A 20,524-nucleotide genomic window follows, 5' to 3' on the forward strand; every position below is an offset into this window, starting at 1 on the left:
AACACTTACGATATTTAACATGTACGTGGGCTGAGGACGGGCAAGTGGCTTTCAATCCAAATAAATGTGAGGTATTGCATTTTGGGAGATCAAGCCAGGGTAGGACTTGTACAGTGAATGGTAGGGCCCTGGGGAGTGTTATGGAACAGAGGTATCTAGGAGTGCAAGTGCATAGTTCGCTGAAAGCAGCATCACAGGTAGATAGGATGGCGAAGGCGGAATTTGGCACACTGCCTTTCATCAGCCAGGGCATTGAGTATAGGAGTTGGGAAGTTAGGTTGCAGTTATACAAGATGTTGGTGAAGCCGCACTTGGATTATTGTGTGTGTTTTTGGTCACCCTGTTATAGGAAAGATGTTATGAAACTAGAAAGCGTGCATTAAAAATTTACTTGGGGGCCTGAGTTACAAGGAGAAGTTGCGTAGACTAGGACTTTATTCCCTGGAACATAGGAGATTGAGGAGTGACCTGATAGGTATAGAAGGTCATGAGGGTCATAGGCAAGGTGAAAGCAGAGTCTTTTTTTTCCCAGGGAGGGGGTGCTAAAAAGAAGACAGCATGGTTTAAGATCAGATCAACTCCTATACTCAATGCCCTGGCTGATGAGATTTAAAAGGGACATCAGGGGTAGCTTATTCACGCATAGGGTGGTGCATATTTGGAATGAGCTGCCAGAAATAGTGGTTGAGGCAGGCACATGAGCAACATTTAAAAGCCAGCTTATAGGAAATGGATAGGAAAGGTTTAGAGGGCTATGGGCCAAAGGCAGGCAAATGGAACTAGCTTGCTGGGCAACATAATCGGCATGGACAAGTTGGGACAAAGGGCCTGTTCCAACTCCAAACAAGCACTTGGAAGATCCATAAGCTGCAGGCTGTGGACCGAAGCTGGGAAGTGTGATTAACCCAAAATCTATTTTTGGCCTGCATCGGTGCAATAGGTCAAATGGCCTTCTTTTCATTTAAAAATGTTCTACTCACTGTGTTGCATTTTGTTCCACACACCACTTGCCGATGGTTCAGCCACTGGGATGCAAACACCTTGTTCAGGGTTCCTAAGTGGAATTCTTCCTCCTTCAAAAGGGCAGGTAGTCTGTGAGCCGCATAGCCACGCAGTGCTTGTTGGTAGCTCTGCTCATTCCGAAGCTTAATCTGTTGACCTGCGAGGTAACAGACAAAGGACTTCTTCACAAGCGGTAGCTTCTTCTTCTTACGGAGTGTTTGATCCTGGCTGCACTGTTGAAGGAACGTAATAATAAATTAGTTGACTTATTTATATAGTGAACTGTTTGGATGAAATCAGCAATTTTTTTGTTTTAAAAAGGTAACTTTTTCCCCTGATCACTAAAGACAGAAACCAAAGCTATCACTATTCTTTTAAAAGCCATTGTGACTACAAGACTGCACGGGGACAACCAAGTAGAGTGGTGCATGTTAACTTTCTAAAGACATACTGTCCCCTTAAGTCTTGGAAATAATTTGAACCACCTGTCCTTACATTTAAAAAAAAGCAAAGACCATTAAGCTTCACTTGAAAAGGCATTGTAGCATTTATGGAGGTGTCGACTCCACCTGCATATGACAAGAGATAACACTTCAAAAAGAATAGCGCACTAAGATACATCTCTCCTTACTCCTATTCTTCCATCAAAATACTGTTCATCTCAATTCATATTCAGGCAAACAACTACAAAAAATTAATGTCTATGATTTTCATCAGCATAAATATAGGGAGAATTATTCATAGTACTTTTAAGGAAAGTAACAATCTAAGTGGCAGTAATTTTTTTTAAAACCCTATTTTGGAGCAATGTTTACTTTAAAGTTACAGGATGCCTATGTAATCGCAGTAATGTTGAACCAAAATTTTCATCTGTTTAAATGGCATCATCACATCTGCAGGCATTTTATAGATCCTGCTTGCCTTTCTTCATTTATTCAAAGACTCCAAATCACAATTTCTTCTAAATCTATTCCACTTCATATCCTTGTCAGTGTAAGGTATCCAAGATTACAAATAATATTTTTAAAAAATCAAAACGTTAATTAAAAATGTTTCAGTTTATAAAAAACATTACAAGAGACCACTGAATTAAAAAAAAGAGCACAAGAATGTGCCATTTGGTCTTAAGTTAGAGATGCAATTGGTAGAATTATCTTTTATAAAAGTTATGCATTAATATCCATTTGCAGTCAGTAAGTGTAACTTTTGCTACAGGTTGCAGTTCATTCAAAAATTATCTTGACTTTTAAATTAGACACATGAAATGAAAGTACAGGAAATCATTGAGATTTGCGTGGTGTGATAACCATGGCTCCTCAACCACCAAAATGAGTAGTAGAAGAGAGACCTTATAACTGAAAGTAATTCTAAGCTTACTAGAATGTGCCAGTAATGAACAGATGAAAGATGGACAGTGAAAATGACTTGGTGGATGGTGGTATGGGGTTAAAATGCAGCACCTTTAAAACAAACCACTCAACATATCAATAACCAAGCAAACCTATGACAGCATCACAACACTAGTTAGAGATTCTGTACTCAGTTGTGTTCAGTAATCCTACAAGGTAAATATTGCTTCCAGAACACAAAGGGTGAAGGGCATTACGGAATGGGTGAAAATAACCAAAAGTCATGCTCCATAATATAACCAATAACACAAGGATTAGACAGAAAAACAACACCCAAAAGAATATTATCTCTGGATTGATTACCATGTCATATGCTGAACATGAGGGGATTTAGGACGTGTAACTAGTGCTACTTCACAGGGAAGAATTCAGAATAAAGGTTAATGGAGCAAGTTTTTCACAAGGGGAAAAAAATTAACTGAACAAAGTGGCACCTATGCCTATTTGAAGAAGTCAAAAGAAGCACTGAGGATTTAAACCATTACTATCACAGAGTGGACAAAATCTAATTTGATACCAGAGATTGAAACCAGGAAAACTAAAAGTCTTCAAATAGATGTATGAAGTAAAATTGACAGATGAGAAAATGAAAATAAGAAAAACAAAGTGCTGGAGACACTCAGCAAGTTGGGCAGCATCTGTGGACAGACAAAAAGTTAATGTTCCAAGTCCATAGCTTTCCCTCACAACAGAAAAAGGAAATCACAAGTGTTTTTTTTAAATAAAGCACCTTTGATAGAAAGAGCTCCAAAACACAACATGACAAAATTCAGCAAAAGTTCAAATTTACACAATAATTGAAGTCAGAGTTGAATTGATGAATTGAATGCTGAGTATTCAAACCAACACTGGAGTTCAAAGATCAGTCACGCAACACAGAACAGGCCCTTTGGCCCACCATGTCCATGCACACCAGCAAGTATCAATACTAATCCCAGTTAGTAGGACTTTGTCCGTAGTCTACCATGTCTTGGCAATTCAGATGCTCATCCAAATGCTTCTTAAATTTTGTGAGAGCACCAGCCCCCTCCACCTTCTCAGGCAATGTGTTCCAGACTTCAATCACCTTCTGGGTGAAAAAAATTCTTCCTCAGATCCTGTCTAAACTTCTTACACCACATCTTAAACCTATGCCCTCTAGCCTTAAGACACTTCTATGGGGAAGTCTGTCTTACTATCTACCATATCTATGCATCTCAAATTTGTGTACCTCTATCTGGTTCCCCCTCAACCTCCTCTGCTCCAAGAAAAATAAGCCCAGCCTATCCAGTCTCTCCTCACAGCAGAAACATTCCATCCCAAGCAATACTCCTCTACACCCACTCCAGTGCAATCACACCCTTCCTGTTGTATGGCAACTAGAATTGCACACAATATTCCAACTTTAGCTTAAACAAAGTCTTACAGAATTGTAGCAAGACCTCCCTGCTCTTATATTCTATGGCCTGGCTAATAAAGACAAGAATCCCGTATGGCTTCTTCAGCGCCCTATCAACCTGTGCTGATGCCTTCAGGAATCTTTGGACGTATACCAAGGTCCCTTTATTTCGTCTTCAATACTCCCTGAAACCTGCCATTCATGGTGCATTTTCTAACATTTAACCCCCTGAAAATGCATCACCTCAAATCTGTCAGAATTAAATTCCATTTGCCATTGCCCTGCCCACCTTATCCAAGACTATCCTCCTCAACATCAAAACAACCAATTTTTGTGTCATTTTCAAACAATCATAATTGCAACATTTATATCCAAGTTATTAATGTATATAACAAACAGCTAGGTTCCCAGCATTGATCCCTCCAAACACAAAAGCAGCCCTCCACCATCACCCTTGTCTCCTATTACTAAGCCAGTAGGATTGTATGGGTCTGCCTTGATCCAATGGGGTCTAACCTTTTCAACCTTGTCAAAGGTCTAACTGAATTTCATGAAAACCACATCAAATGCACTGCCCTCATCAATATATTTCATTACCTCTTTCAAAAACTCAATTCACTAAGTTGGACAGGATCTCCCACCAACAAACTCGTGCTGGATATCCCTGATCAAACTCTGCCATTTCAAGTGTAGATTAACCCATCCCTCAGAACCTTTTCCAATAACTTCCCTACCACTGACTTTAGATTTAGTGGCCTGTGAATACCTTTTTGAATAAAGCTATTACGTTTGCTGTCTTCCAGTCATCTGGCAGCACATTGTGGCCAATGAAGATTTAAATATCTATAAGCCGTGCTCCAACAATCTCCTCCCTTGCATTCCATTGCAGTCTGGGATACATCTCACCAGGCCCTGGGGAGTTATTATGCCTGTTAAGACATCTAATAACTTTTTTTTTTAATGTTAACATGCTCCAGAATTTCACAATTCCAACTAGAATCTCCAACTACAATGTCTTTCTCCTTGATGTATACAGATGAAAAATATTCATTTAAGGCCTTGACCATGTCCTCTGGCTTTCTGCAGGTTGCCCCTTTGCTCCCTAATGGGCCCCCTTACTCTTAATAAACTTCTAAGGTGCCTTGATATGTTCCTTAATCTTATCTGCTCATGATATGTCTTAGCCTCCCTTTGCCCTCTTAATTTTTTTTTAAAAAGCAGCCCCCTCCCACATAGGAGTAAGACACAGTCTTCACTCCTGAAGAGCCTCCCAAGTTTTCAGTGCTATGTACCAATCAAATGTTTTTTTTAAATCAATCCCTTGATATCCATTGAAATTCAGGTTTCCTTGACTTGCTATCTTTACCCTTCGTCAGAATGGGAACACATTGGTCGCGGTTAGCACAACGTTATTACAGCGCCAGCGATCGGGGTTCGATTCCCGTCGCTGTCTGTAAGGAGTTTGTGCGTTCTCCCGTGTCTGCGTGGGTTTCCTCCGGGTGCTCCGGTTTCCTCCCACATTCTAAAGATGTACGGGTAGGTTAATTTGGAGGTTTAAAATGGGCGGCGCAGACTCGTTGGGCTGGAAGGGCCTGTTACCACGCTGTAAATAAAAAAAAAAAATTTTCTTAAATTTAAACTCTCACTATTTCACTTTTAAAGACTCTCACTTCTCAAATATAGATGTACTACAGCTGTTCCCAGGCTTCATTTATCAGATTCTGTCTAATGATTTTGGAAGAAGCCTTCCCCCAATTCAGAGACTTGATTTCCAGACTTCCTATTCTCTTCCATAGCTACTTTGAGTTATGATCAATATTCCCAAAGTGCTTGCCCACTGACACTCCATTCACTTCTCCTGCTTCATTTTCTAGGATTAGGTCTAACACTGTGCCATTCCTAGTAGATCCACTTATAGCACAGAAAGTTCTCCAACATGCATTTTGAAAATTCCACCTCATCTAATCCTTTCACATTAAGGCACTCCTGGTTAATATTGGGGAAGCTGAAATCCCCTACTATAATCCTATTCCTTTTATATCTTTGTGATTTGTCTATGTTATCTGCTCCTTTAGCTCTGTTGAGAGATATCACTGTTTTCACTGTTGGCAGGTCTGTAGTATAATCCAAGCAAAGTGACTGCCCCTTAATTATTCCTAAACTCGATCCATATAAATTCATTTGAAAAGCCTTCCAAGATAAACTAGGTTGGCATGGAGGAGTTGGGCCAAAGGGGCTGTTTCTGCGCTGTACAACTTCCATGACATCCTCCCTCATTATTGCAGTGATGGTATCCTTGATCAATAATGCAATGCCCCCTCCTTCTGTTTACAACCGCACACCCCACCCCCAAATCACACAGCGATTGCAACAAGATCATATTCCCACGAGCAGATCAATACACTAAGTTCATTTGCCTTACCAGTCAGGCTTCTTGCATTAAAATAGATGTAATTAGCCTTCCAATTCTCCCATGTCCCTTATGTCCATGTCTACTCTGCCCACTGGACTGGCCTAGTTTATCTTCTATATCTGACTAAACAAAACCCCAATTGTACATTTATTAAGCCAGTATTAAGGCAGATTTTCTTGTCAGTGACAAGCTGCTTCTCACTAACCTAACATACTGATCTTCAGCAAATACTCCCGATGTTAACTTTCTGAAAAATGCTGTCCCCCATCCTCAGTGTCAAGGGCACTGGTCAATCCTTACACAAGTAACTGCTGTCATGAGGTGGGGAGGAGTTAGGGCACAGCAAGGTTATGAAAAAAAGCTTCAGCTGACTTAGCCATGCCACCTTTCTTAGTTGCCTATCAAAATCATCAGAAACAAAATATATCTGATAATAGTTTTTAAATGTTTCTGACAAAATACATTTAATGAGCTCAAAAATGCCAATTTGAAAATCTTGCAATGTTGTTGGATGAAACCCCCTACTGAAATCCTGAAGAAATGCCACAATTTTACATTCTTGTCATTAGATTCATGATGTCCAATGGAGTGCAGCTGGGTAAAAACTGGCAAAGAGTACCAACGTGTTTGGGGCTTCCATCTTAATGAACGTTCAGAGATCCAGAATTTGTTGACACTTAGGCAGAGAAATGGGAAATAGATAAAATGAAAGGTAGCTTTTAGTTGCAGTGAAGGTGGCAAGAGAGCTGTATAGGGCAAAGAAAATATCTGTGATAGGGCAAGGCATAGCTTGTCATGGGGTTGAGCCGAAGGGGTCCTCTGGTCAAATGGGTTAATAGGAGCAGTTAGAGGAAGATAATGCAGACAAAGAAGTGTAATGTGATGCTAATAGCAGGACATTGGAACATGCTCAGATCAGGCTGTACTAATAAAGAAAAGAACTGAACCAATATCACAGATGGATGAACAGAAAATCCTAGGAACACTAAGGTCAGGCAAAATCTGTCCAACAAGAAACAATTAACATTACGGGCTAAAGACCCTTTGTCAGAACTGGTTGGGGGGGGATGAAAAAAAGTAGAGAAGGTAATGTAAGGGATGGAGAGGGCTGAGGGAATACCTGTGATAGGGTGATGCCAGGGTTGTTCTAGGGATAAGTTGCAAAGATCTTCCAGTCAAATAGGGGTAGTTAGAGGGTGACTGCCCTCCAACTCCCCCAGGGAAGTTAATAGCAAGTCTGTGGGCCACATCCAGCAGGTCAATATCACTGAGTCAAATAACAAGTGGAATAACACAGAGGTTTTCAACCTGTGGTCGGCGGACCCCTGGGGGTCCACAGCGGGTTGCCAGGGGGTCCGCGAGCAAGCCAAGACAAAAATGGAAAAGCGACCTGTTACAAAGATGTAGTTTACTTGCTTTCTCCAGTTTTCCACTGTTCAGAAAAATCTGTTATAAGCAACAGTCTTAGAGACTTAGATGGTGTTCCCTTCTGGTAAACTGCTGCTTAATATTCAATTTGTGTAGTCAGTAGTGTTCACTACTCACTACTATTCTGTTGTGCACTGTAGTGTTAGCAAGACTGAGTGACGTTGTTGGTGTGCCTTAATAATATTGCTTACTTACCGTGCATTTACGCCACAGTGACGTCACTGTTAAACGAAAAGTGTGCAAGCGTGTAAATTTTAGATTAGTTTTGATAATTTTGTTTATCAGTAATAGTAATTAATCTGTCCAGTGTGTATTGCTGAGTATGGAGAAATTTCTGAAGAGAAAAGCTGACCAGAAACCAGAAGATTCTGATGACAAAGGGGATAAGGGTGACCGTAAGAGAAAATAACGCAAGTACGATCCAGAATACATTTCATATGGCTTCATCGCAGTGGGGACAAATGCGGACCAACCTCTGTGTTGTGTGTTTGCAAACACTGTCCAATGATGCAATGAAACCAGCGAAATTGAAGCGCCATCTAACAACAGTGCATCCAGATATTGCCAGTAAGCCAAAGGAGTATTTTGAGTGGCAAAAGGAGCTGTACCTCAAGCAGAAAGGCAAAATGACAGCCTGTGCCACTGTAAATGAGAAGGGTCTTCGTGCGTCATATTTAGTAGCATTACAAATAGCACGTTCCAGAAAGCCTCACACAATTGGAGAAGATCTTATACTGCCTACAGCAGTAGATATATGCCAAGTTGTACTGGGAAAAGAATCCAGTCAAAAACTGAAAGCCATTCCACTGTCTGATAACACAGTAAGCAGAAGAATTGGCGATATGGCGGAAGATATACAGAGCCAGCTGACAGCACGTCTTCAGCAAGTCAGATTTGCGATTCAGCTCGATGAAAGTACTGATGTTGCCAGTGCTGCACAGTTGTTGGTTTATGTTCGATATTGCTGGGAAGGAGAGGCTTTGGAAGACTTTTTGTTTTGCAAGGCACTCCCAGGGCATACAACCAGTGAAGAACTTTTCCGTGTGCTTGACACTTTTTTTGTACAATCGGCATTGGTGTGGACACTGTATTGGGAGTATGCACGGATGGTGCTGCCGCAATGATGGGATGGAAGTCGGATCTAGTCGCAGAGTGAAAGTAGCAGCTCCACATGTAGCAGCAACCCACTGCATGACTCACCGTGAGGCTTTGGCTGCAAAGGATATGGATGAAAATCTTGCAGATGTGTTTTCCACATGCATTAAAATCGTTAAATTTATCAAAGCCAGGCCACTCAATCATCGTTTGTTTGAAAACATATGCCGTGAAATGGAAGCCGAGCGTAAGCATTCGTTGCTACGTACAGAAGTCAGATGGCTGTCACAAGGTCACGTTGTGCAGCGTGTATATGAATTGCGAGACGAACTGCTCATTTTTCTAAATGAGCATAATGGATCATTGGCACAGTTCTTGACAGATGAGACGTGGGTTGCCAGATTAGCTTATCTTGCAGATATTTTCAACATTTTGCACAGCTTAAATCTATCATTGCAAGGACCTGGCTCAAATGTTCTGAAAACGCATGACAAAAATCAATGCCTTCCAGAAAAAACTCCGTATCTGGAAGGGAAGATGCGAGCAAGGCGTCTATGATACGTTTCCGTTGCTGGCTGACTTTCTGACAGTGAACGAGACTAAGACAGAGGCCATTGCGAGCACCGTTTTGAACCATATTCAATAGCTGTCACATTATTTCCATGAGTATTTCAGCGACGATGACACGAGCATGTTTGATTGGATTCGAAATCCATTTGAATGCATGCTTTCTGATTTAACTGGACGTGAACAAGAAGAATTGGCTGAACTGTCATCTGACAGGACTTTGCACTTGCAGTTCAACTGAATGTCACTGTTGTCGTTCTGGATAGCATGTTCCCAGGAGTATCCACTGCTGTCCGGCAAAGCCGTCAATGTTCTGTTACCATTTGCAACACTTACCTGTGCGAAATAGCATTTTCTGCAGTCATTGCCATGAAAACCAAATACAGATCAAGACTGAATATTGAGGATGACATACACGTATGTTTGTCGCACATACCACCACGTTTGGACAAACTCTGCAGTACAAAACAGGCACAACCTTCACATTGAACTGAACAATGAAAGACACCACTGGTAATTATCGGTGATTTCAATAGGGCTTATGTGCAGTAATTTAAGTGTTATATGCATGAATTATCGATTGTTTGATTTTGTGGGCTTTGGGAGTCCGCCATCTAACAAGGACATGCTCTGGGGGGCCGCAGCATGAAAAAGGTTGAAAACCACTGGATTAACATATGGTATAGAAGCTTAAATTTGGGCAGGATTACAAACTTAAAAGGCAGGCCACCTGTAACTTCTCTGCACATAGTGTTCGCAATAAATCCTACCACTTCTTGTGATGCCATGATCCTGAGAATTAATAGTTTTTCCAAGTCTTGCTTATAATTTCTTCAGGCTAGATGAGGCGAGTGAAAAAGATGAGTAGGGCAATAGTACTAGTCAAGAATTAAGACATTTGATATGGTTACAATCAAGGAATAGATACAAAAAGAAAAGCAGTACGTTTCAAATATGGCTGAATTTTGAAAATCAGAAGGAACTACAGATGCTAGAAGTCTGAAATCAAAACACAAAATTTTGGAAATAGATCACGCAGCATCTGTGGAAATAAAAATAGAGTTTACATTTCAGGTCAAAGATCTGATGTCAACCCAAACGTCATGTTTCTCTTTCCACGGGAGTTAAACTTTTCCTGTTTAAACCAAATTGAAGAATAACGCCCCTGAAGGCCTGCTTAGAAAACGTATTTCCCTTGCTGATAAAGTTCTTTTCTGGCACTAAGTCTTAACCATGCCAAATCACATTCCACATTTGGAATGCTGCATATGGCTTTCAAACATGCATATAAGGCTAGTGATGAATTATATTTCTTTGTGTAATGCATGGGACAGTGACCTGACAGAATGCAAGAGTAAAATCACATACAAATGGAACAGGACAGGAGACACTAATAGAAATCAAAATAACAAAGTATGAGGAAGGAAGTTACTGAAGGAAGTTAATTATTACGAATTTGTTTGCATATCATGTTGAATCAAACTAATGAAGCATGAACTCTGCAACACACAGGACCAGGTTTCTAATGAAGTGTTTGCTGGAGGTATTTTTTTGCAAAATAATTTATAATGCATTGCAAGGATGGTGAGCAACAACAACAAAAAAAATTTACCCTTGATTAAAGCCCTGAAATGCTCTTCAATTGAGGCATAAATATTCTCGTTCTCATTGCAGAATATAACAACTGGAAGAACATTGCAAAGGCCAATAGAGACCATGCATGCATGCCATTCCCTCTCTCTGGCAACATTATTTGGCAAAGTTCACAACAAACTGCACTTTGAGACTGAAAGTTGATGCATCTGTTTTTTTTTAAGAAAAGCCCAGTTATTTATTAAAAACAATGAGCACAAAACTACAAGACTGTCCTTTAGGAGAGGAATTCTGACATCCTTAACCAATTTGAAGTATATGCAACACTGGACCCGCTGATAAGGTCGATTCTTAAAGATCCAGCAAGCCACTCAGTTAAACATAACCGACTGGCATCAATCTAGGCACTGAAATTGTTCATGGTAAAGTCACTCTCTGCCAATTCAACCTCAAAAAGGTCCTCCTGCAAATATCTGGGAACTAGTATCCAAGTTGGGAAGGCTATCCAACAGACTGGCTGAGCATCATCCCTGTACAGTCATCCTTAAGTTCTATAATGATAACACGTCAGACTCCTGCATCTTAATCTCCAGGTATGTCCTGTCCTGTCCTACCAGCAGGACAGAATGACGTCTCCCACCCAGAGGACAGTGTCCATTGCTGAGTGGCTTCACAGCACCACCACTGACCAAGCTGGACACGTATTCCAGATTGGGTCTGCAACAGGTAGAGAGTGAACCAACACAAGGGATATATCTGGAAAACAAACAAGAATTGCAGGTGCTGGAATCCAAAACAAAAACAGAAATGCTGGAATAACTCTGCCAGTCAAGCAGCATCCATAGAAAGAGAAACCAGTTAATATTGCCAATGATCCTTCCTCAGAAATAGGGAAAGATGAGAGGTTTGGTTTTCAAAGCAGAGGTGGGGAGAGGAGTGAGATATCAGACAAAGATATATGGAGATAGGTTAAGACAGACCAGGTGATAAGGAGCACAAGCACTGACTTTTAGCAAGATATTTTAAAGAAAATAGATGAGAAAGAGACACAATAAATCGGTAACGATGAAAGCAGTTGACCTGAAGTTGGAAAACTACGGTCATTTGAGAAGGTTGCAAAGGGACCAGATGTTGTTCTTCTAGCTTACATTGCTCCTCACTATGGCAGTGGAGGCAGCTGCCCACAGACAGGACAGAATGGGATTCTTCTTCTGCCGCCTTCCAGCCCATTTCTTTGGCCAGGAATCCTCACCCCAGACCGATAATCATTTCTACTGTCTCCAATATTCCCAATCCACTGGGACCCCACCACACTCTGGCCTCTTACTCTCCCTTGATCTATTCATTGCAAAATGCTAACATGACATTGACCACCTTGATTTTTCTTCCCCCTCCCCCCCACACCTACTCCAACCTGTCCCCTTCTGTATGGGCAAACCAATTCAAATTTTATTAAACTCACGGACAAGAGTGGTGCTGCTGTAGTCAGGCAAATCAACCTCTTCATTGCAGAGGCCAAATGTCAACTTCAAGGCAAAACCTCACACCTCTCTCTGGACCACGATTCCATCAATCATCAGGCCACTCTTTCCCAGACTGTCACAGATCTCATTTTTTCAGATCTTCTCTTCACAGCCTCCAACCTGACAGTGCACCAACCCCATGCAGCCGCCTTCTGCTTCCTACACAAGATCCCTTGCCCTACCAAATTTATTTCTTCCCATCTTGACTCAATCCTGTCTCCTTACTATGACTATTTTAAAGGCCTCCACCATTTTGACACTTTCCAATTCCTGGTCCCAACCAGCTTATCTTCACCTTGGACGTTCAATCCATTTGCACATGCATCCCACAAAAGGTCTGAGAGCCTAATGTTTCTTCCTCAAATGAAGGTCACCCAGTTCCCCTGAACTTGTCCCTATGCTCAACACAGGGACACTCTGGTTGCACCCTCTAAACTCCCTTCACCCCTGAACAGGGTATCCTAGACATCTCCCCTCGGTTCCCACGAACCATTGGGCACAGCGGGGATTGAAAGAGTCATGAACCTTTGATTCCACTCACGTTCTCCAGATTAAAGGTGTAGTTATGGGAATTTGCATGGGCCTAAACTCCTTGTTCCAGGCTTATTTAGGGCTACTCGCCCAACTCTTCACTAATACATTGGTGACTGCATTGGTGTGTACCCACATAGAACTCAAAGTTCATCACTTTTGCTGCTCTCATATTTATGTAATCCACTTCTGTCACTTCCCTTCCTTTTCTGGATCTCCCTATTGCCATCTTAGGAGATAAGATATCTGTATTTATAAGATATCTTTATTAGTCACATGTACATCGTAACACACAGTGAAATGCATCTTTTTTTTTGCATAGAGTGTTTTGGGGGCAAGTGTCACCATGCTTCCAGCGCCAACATAGCACGCCCACAACTTCCTAACCCGTACATCTTTGGAATGAGAGAGGAAACCGGAGGAAACCCACGTAGACACACAGGGAGAACGTACAAACTCCTTACAGACAGCAGCAGGAATTAAACCCGGGTCGCTGGCACCGTAATAGTGTTATGCTAACCGCTACACTACTGTGCCTGCCCAAACATAGAGCAGCAACATTCTTTTTAAATAAGCCTACAGACTCCCACAGCTACTTAGAGTATGCATCTTCTCATCCTACCTCCTATACGAATGCCATTCTTTTTCCTCAGTATATTTCGTTCCCGTCACATTTGGTCCAATAATGAGGCTTTCCACTCTGTTGCTTTCAAAATGCCCACTTTATTCCCAAAATGCGGCTTCCCCATCATAGGGAATGAAGGTCTCAACTGCATTTCCTTTATTTCTCACATTTCTGCTCTCATCCCCTCTCCCCTGGGACAGAACAGAGTTCCCCTGATACTCATCTGTCATCCCACCAGCTTCTGCATTCAATGTATTATCCTTCACAATTTCAACCAGATCCAACATAACCCCACCACCAATCATACTGTCCCCTCTCTTCCCCTTTTTGCATTTCACAAGGACCGCTCAATTTGTACTTTCCTGATCCTCTCCTCCAACCCCACCCACCAGTTCCCATCCCATGACACCTTCCCATGCAACCTCTCTCTCCATTCACTCATGCACTTCCCACCATCCAGGAACCCAAATAATCATTCCAAGTGAAGCAGTAATTCACTTGCACTTCTTCCAATCTAGCCTACTGCATTTGATCTTCTCAGTGTAGACTCTATAAACCAAACACAGATTGGGCGATTGCTTTGCAGAGCAGCTGCGCTCAGTCCACAGGGTCGATCCTGAGCTTCCCGTTATATGCCACTAATTCTCAATCCCACTCTCATTCCAATCTGCCTGCCCCAGCCTCTTCCACTGCCACAGAGAGGCCCAATGTAAACTATAACAACATCTTCCATCAAGGCACTTTGCAACCTTTTGAGTGAACATCAAATTTTCCAACTGCACTCAGATCAGGCAGTCTCTGTTCAGAGAGAAATAGTTAATATTTACTAGACTCAGATTTTGTTTTTATTTCAGATTTCTAACATCTGGTATTTTTTCCTTTATGATTTTGCACAATGTTTCTCTATGTTAAAACTATGGGAGTGTTATTAAAGAGTAAAAGACATTTGTCTCTTTTGATACTAGAAAATGTTGGGGAAAAAACATATATAGAAATTGTCCTAAGTTATTACAGTAATAATTAGAATCTGACACGTGCATCAATGTCTTTGGATTGCAATGTTTAATATATATATATATATATATGAAACATTCATTCAGAGATGCAGGTAATATGTGGAAAGACTTCATGTGATAATTTCTTAAAATGATACAAAGTTTCTGAATTTGATATTAAATCTTGAGATGCAACTTAAATATCACTTCTCTTCACATGATAAAAGGTAGCAAAACATAGAAGCTCATAATATACTCTATTTTGCTTCAGATATAATGACCAGATCATTGTTAATTCCAGGTTCTGAAATGGAGCTCACCATCTTCCTCCAGTTGACTGACAGGCTACAATATTGTGGGAAAATTTAAGTTTTTGTAGCTTCTTGTCAATGTTGACAAGGAAAAACTTAGAACTTTTTCCACTTGGAAAATCTGCAGTTATTAATTGGTCAACAATGTTCTTCTGTAAAACCATTTAAGTATCAGCATCATCTTAATTAAATTTCAAACTTCTATTAAGTATGCATTATTTTTCAGTACATTTCTTATTATTTTAGATTTCTGAAAATAATTCAATTAAAAATTCTTTAATTGAAAAAAATAATCTAACAGTGCCGCCATGAGATGGGGATTTGGAGGGGGGTGGAGAAAGGGGGGAGGGAGGCTGGAGGATTTGCTGTCAAATTGTCTCCCCATTTATGCATCAGTTTGTATTCAATATTCAAGACAAAGAACAAATGGAAAACCTCAACAATTTTTTTTGGCTATTCAACATATCAAATTTTGTGGCCTCATTAATTGATGCAAATCAGAGTCACAAGTTACAGTTAAGAACCTGTTGCCATTTCCTTAACTACCCATATTGCTACCCAAGTATCCTGAAATCATCTGAAGCAATACAAAAGTTGGGTCACAGTTATTCTCAATAGCATTTATAAAGATTCTTATCTAGCTGCAACAAAAGCATCACTAAACTTTGAGAAATATTCTGCTTGAATTAAATTGTATTTCTATTGTGTAATCCACCTATTCTATTGTGCAATCCAGAAAGGGAAAGGAAATGACAGAGGTGGATTACATAATACAAATAGCAAGGCCCTGAATGCAGGGAATTTCTGGCAATATATATGTTACAAGTCACTCTGGCAAAAGCAGGAAATGAAGTAGGAAATAGAGGTGTAACTGACACTGGTTTGGGACATTCCAAACCAAATGTTGCAACACCAAAAGAAGCTAGTCATTTGGAGTCTGAGAAGGCTGTCAAAATCAAGTCTTCAACAATACAAATTACAGATAAAAACACTGTTGCCTTGAATTCATTCCAGCTGCCAAAAGACTCATGTCAAGTAGTCTGTAATTCACATTTGCCATAAATAGGTTGATTTTCTTCATTTCCTGGAATACAAACTTTCTAGTCTAACTGGCATAGAACAGGCTCTGGCGTACAAAGTCCTGGTATAACCATACTTAGAATTTTTTGAGCCATTCTGAACACCACATCATAGAATCGCAGAACGATCACAGCATGTAATGAAGCCATTTAGCCCAAGTCCAGTCAGCAATCCAGTTAGTCCCATGTCCCTGTCCAATCCCCACCACCTTAAAAATTCTTCCTTTTCACTTATCCAGCTACCAATCCAAGGTTCAATTGAATGTGCTTCTTTCCACTCCTTCCCAGGTATTCAATGCCAGACCCTAACCTCTTGCTGTGCAAAGAAGTTTTTCATTATATTAATTATGGTTCTTTGTCCAATCAACTTCATTCTATGCCCCAATTTCTTGGGAACAGTTTCTTTCTATTCAACCTATCTGTACCTTTCATGACTTTAATTATGTCTATCAAGATCTCCTCTCAACCTCCTCTGATCCAAGGAGAACAACCTCTGCTTCTCTTGGAAATGAAAATCAAAATATCTGCATATGTTGGAATTGAAATAAAGGGAGAATGCTGGACAGATCGGGTAGCAACGGTGGAGAGAGAAACAGTTAATAATTCAAGTCCGCGATCCTTCATCAGAATCTTCAGCATGATCTCAGACCCAAAAGTTTAACTCTGTTTCTCCTCCCACAGATGCAGCCTGACCCGCTTGAGTGTGTCCAGCATTTTCTATTTATATTTCAGATTTCCAACATAAGTAGATTTTTTTATCTTCAAGTTGAGGAATATAGGCCTTAGGAATTTGATCTAAATACCAAAGCCAGATTGTTTAGATGCGAAGTTAGGACACAGTTAAACAGGAATTTGGAACTCTCTCCCGTGTAAAATTGTGTACGTTTTCATGAGATCTCATTCTTCGACACTCATTATAGCATAGGCCTAGTCTGCTTAATCTCTCTAAATATGAAAAACCCATCACCCCGAGAATCAATCTTATGAACTTTTAATGCATTCACTCACTCATTCACAAGTACATCCTTCCTTAGGTTGAGAGACCAGACCCAAATACAACATTCCAGAAAGGCTCTATAAAATTAGTGTAAGATATCTCTCCTCTTGTATTAAATTTCTCTTGCAATAAAGGCCATTGTACTGTTTGCCTTTCCTTTGCTTGTTGTACTTGCATGTTAACTTTCAGTGATGTGTACGAGGAACACCAAACACCTTTCAACCTCTTACCATTTAAGACATACTCTGCCTTTATTTTGTCTACTAAAGTGGACAACTTCACATTTCTCCATACTGTATTCCAATCTTCTCACAGGCCACAGTACCATCTAACTTTGTGTCATCTGCATACTTGGACATATCATACTTGGATCTCCCGATTTAAATCAGAGACACTGAACAGCAGGGCCATGGCACTAATCCTTGCTGCACCACATAGGTCACGGCCTCCCAAGCTGGAAATAATCCATTTATTCTTGTTCTGTTTCCTGTCCATTAATCAATCCAGAGTCAACACCAGTATATTACCTGCAATGCTGTGCATGCCAATTTTGTTTAATAACACGTGGCACCTTATCCAAAGACTTCTGCAAGTCCAAATGTATGACAATAATTGGTTTGCTCTGTCTATTCTGCTAGTTACCACCTCAAAAAACAGATTTGTCAAACAGGATTTCCCCTTTGTTTTTAAAAAGACAGACAATGGGAAGATAATAAATCCATGTTAGCTCTGCCAAGTGCCCTGCTTCCTAATATATTCCAACCTTTCCCCTACTGCTGACATCAAGTTAACTGGATTTTTTCCTGTTTTCTCTGTCTTGCCTTTCTTAAAGGACAGGGTGAATTTCACTACTTTCTGGTCTGCAGGAAATATACTAGAATCTATGGAATTTTGAAAGCTGACAACTTGTACACTGACCATCCCTGCTGCCACTTCCTTCAAAACTTCCTTCAGATCATCAGGTCATGGGAATTTATTACCTTTCAGCCTGATTAATTTTCCACAATTTATTTGAGATCCTCATTCACTCTATATATGTAGTTCTCCACTATATCAGGAGGTTTTCTGTGCCTCCTCCCCGCCACCCCCCTCCCCCCAACACTTAGGCACAAAAAATTTGATTTTTCTGCAATTTCCTTATACTTCAATATAACTTTACCTGTCTTGGTCTGCAGGGAACCCACATTAACTTTTGTTAATCTTATCCTTTTTACACATCTAGAGAAGCTCTTACAATATGTTTTTATTTTTCTAGCCAGCCTACTCTCACATTGTACTTTCACTTTCCTTATCAGCACCTTGGCGCTCTTTTCCCAATATGTTCCCAGTTCTCAGGCTGACTGTATTTTTGGCAAAGTTATCAGACTTCTTCTTTGATCTAATACCATCTCCAACTTCTCTTGAGTGCCATGGTTAGACTAGATTTCCTGTTGGGTATTTCTTGTCTTATAATACTTGTAAATGATGTATGGAAATCTTTAAATGTTAGCCATTGCCGTTTTACTGTCATATATTTTAATGTCCTCTTATCTCCTATGAAGGAGCCATGCCTTACTCAGATTCAATACCCTGGTTTCAGATTTGATTAAAAACTTTCAGTCTCCAGGGGACCAGAAATGTCTGATGCAATTCTTTTTAAAAGAGATAAGAATTAATAATTGCAGAAATTAGCAACAGCAGATGAATGCAGTATAACACTCAACCAACTTCTAAAGAAAAATAGAAGATGCTCAACTAACCATGTTTGACATTCAGCATGCACAATTCCAAAGCTATGCGCACTATTTCTCCCATGGATGTTAATGGCCATCTCACCTATTGTACCTGGTTATCGTGTACTCTACGTTCCACTTTTAGTCAGCTTCCTCTTCAAAAAGTCCTAAATGAATAACTATTTGCCGAAAGGGTACTGAAGATCTGAGTGGCTGAGCACTGCGCACGTTGAGGGGAATAATACAAATGTGGCCAAGATGGAAAGCTGCTATGAATGGCAGTGACAGATATAGGTGCAATGAAATTTCTTGTTGCAATTGAGGAAGAAACATTGGAACAGATGAAGGAAGAATTATCGTGCTGGAAGTAAAGTAAATTGACAGATATAGGTGCAATGAAATATCTTGTTGCAATTGAGGAAGAAACATTGGAACAGATGAAGGAAGAATTATCGTGCTGGAAGTAAAGTAAATTGGCTCAGGGCTATGCTGCAAAAGATGTGAAAGGGAGTATTATTTTGGCAATCCTAGTGAGCTCACAATTCCTTCCTGCACTGTCACTAGATCTTGGGAAGTGTGCTGGTGACACTGATTTGCTTTATTACCTCAGTTGTTGCCAATGCATTTCACTAGGCAACCACTGGAGGGAAAGGGATCCTTTGTTCTACAAGTTCCCTTACAGTAACATCTAAATAAAGTAGGGAGGGGTCCTCTACAAACTCACATAACCTATTCCTTCAGAGACTCACTTTCAACTCACCTCATGAAAACTGCACCTCCCTTAAAAAGGGGCTGTAGGCTTTCAATAAGTAGCTATCACCTGGCTGCATTTCCTGCTCTTTCAATCACCAAAGGAAGACAGCTGCCCACCAATTCTAAATTAAACAAGATTTTCACAAACCACATCAGGATATCAAATTGTTCCATCCTACATGTGCCTCAAAATGCCCGTAGAGATTTTCTCGGATTTTTTTCTTTTCTAACTTGTGGAAAAAATCTTATTGAATGACCATCATTGATGAGATTGGAAACATGAAAATTTACAGCTGATAATTCATGGCCCATTCCTCCACAATAGCACCATGTCATCCACTAGAAAAAAACTGACTTGTATGTTGAATTCTCACATAGTAGGATAATTTCAACCATATATAGAAACTCCATACAGTTCTCAGTTCCAACAAGAGAAATTGCCTTAGGGAGACACAAGAGACTGCAGATGCTGGAATCTGGAGCAAAGAAAACAAACTGCTGGAGGAACTCAGTGTGTCGAGCAGCGCCTGTGGGAGGAAAGGAAATGTCAATGTTTCAGGTCGAGACCTTTCATCAGGACAGAGCAGAGGGGGAAGATAGCCAGTAAAAAGAGGAAAGGGGTGGGGAGGAGAGAGAAAATTGGTTTATTATTGTCACAAGTACCGAGGTACACTGAAAAACTTGTCTTGCTCACTATCCATACACATCAATTCATTACAATAGTGCATTGAGGTAGTGCAAGGTAAAAACAATAACAGAGTGCAGAATAAAGTGTTAATATACAGAGAAAGTGCAGTGCAGGTAGACAATAAGGTGCAAGGTCGCAATGAGGTAGATTGTGAGGTCAAGAGTACATTTTATCGAACTAGGGAACCTTTCAATAGTCTTATAACAGCAGGATAGAAGCTGTCCTTGAGCCTGGTGGCACAAGCTTTCAGGCTTTGTACCTTCTGCCCGATGGTGGTGTGGGAGGGTGGGAGAAGAGAGAATGAAATTGCTTCAGACTTGTCTGAATACTACAGTTTATCAGTAACAACTTAAATCCATGTGGAAACTATACTCATCACAACGTGAAGGTGGTGGTTGAACTGATACATCACAAAGATGATTGAC

The 20,524-nt window shown here is 40.5% G+C and overlaps 1 protein-coding gene across 1 annotated transcript in view; it reads right to left on the reverse strand.

The window, feature by feature from the left end:
* The window catches only part of dcaf12 (DDB1 and CUL4 associated factor 12), a 77,850-nt gene that overhangs the window by 31,406 nt on the left and 25,920 nt on the right, over window positions 1-20,524 (reverse strand). Inside the window, exon 2 of the mRNA XM_052041662.1 lies at window positions 981-1,235. Within this exon, the coding sequence (XP_051897622.1) occupies window positions 981-1,235 (255 nt within the window). The remainder of the gene's footprint in view (window positions 1-980; window positions 1,236-20,524) is intronic.

This window comes from Pristis pectinata, chromosome 2 (genome assembly GCF_009764475.1).
Source record: "Pristis pectinata isolate sPriPec2 chromosome 2, sPriPec2.1.pri, whole genome shotgun sequence".
NCBI lineage: Eukaryota > Metazoa > Chordata > Chondrichthyes > Rhinopristiformes > Pristidae > Pristis > Pristis pectinata.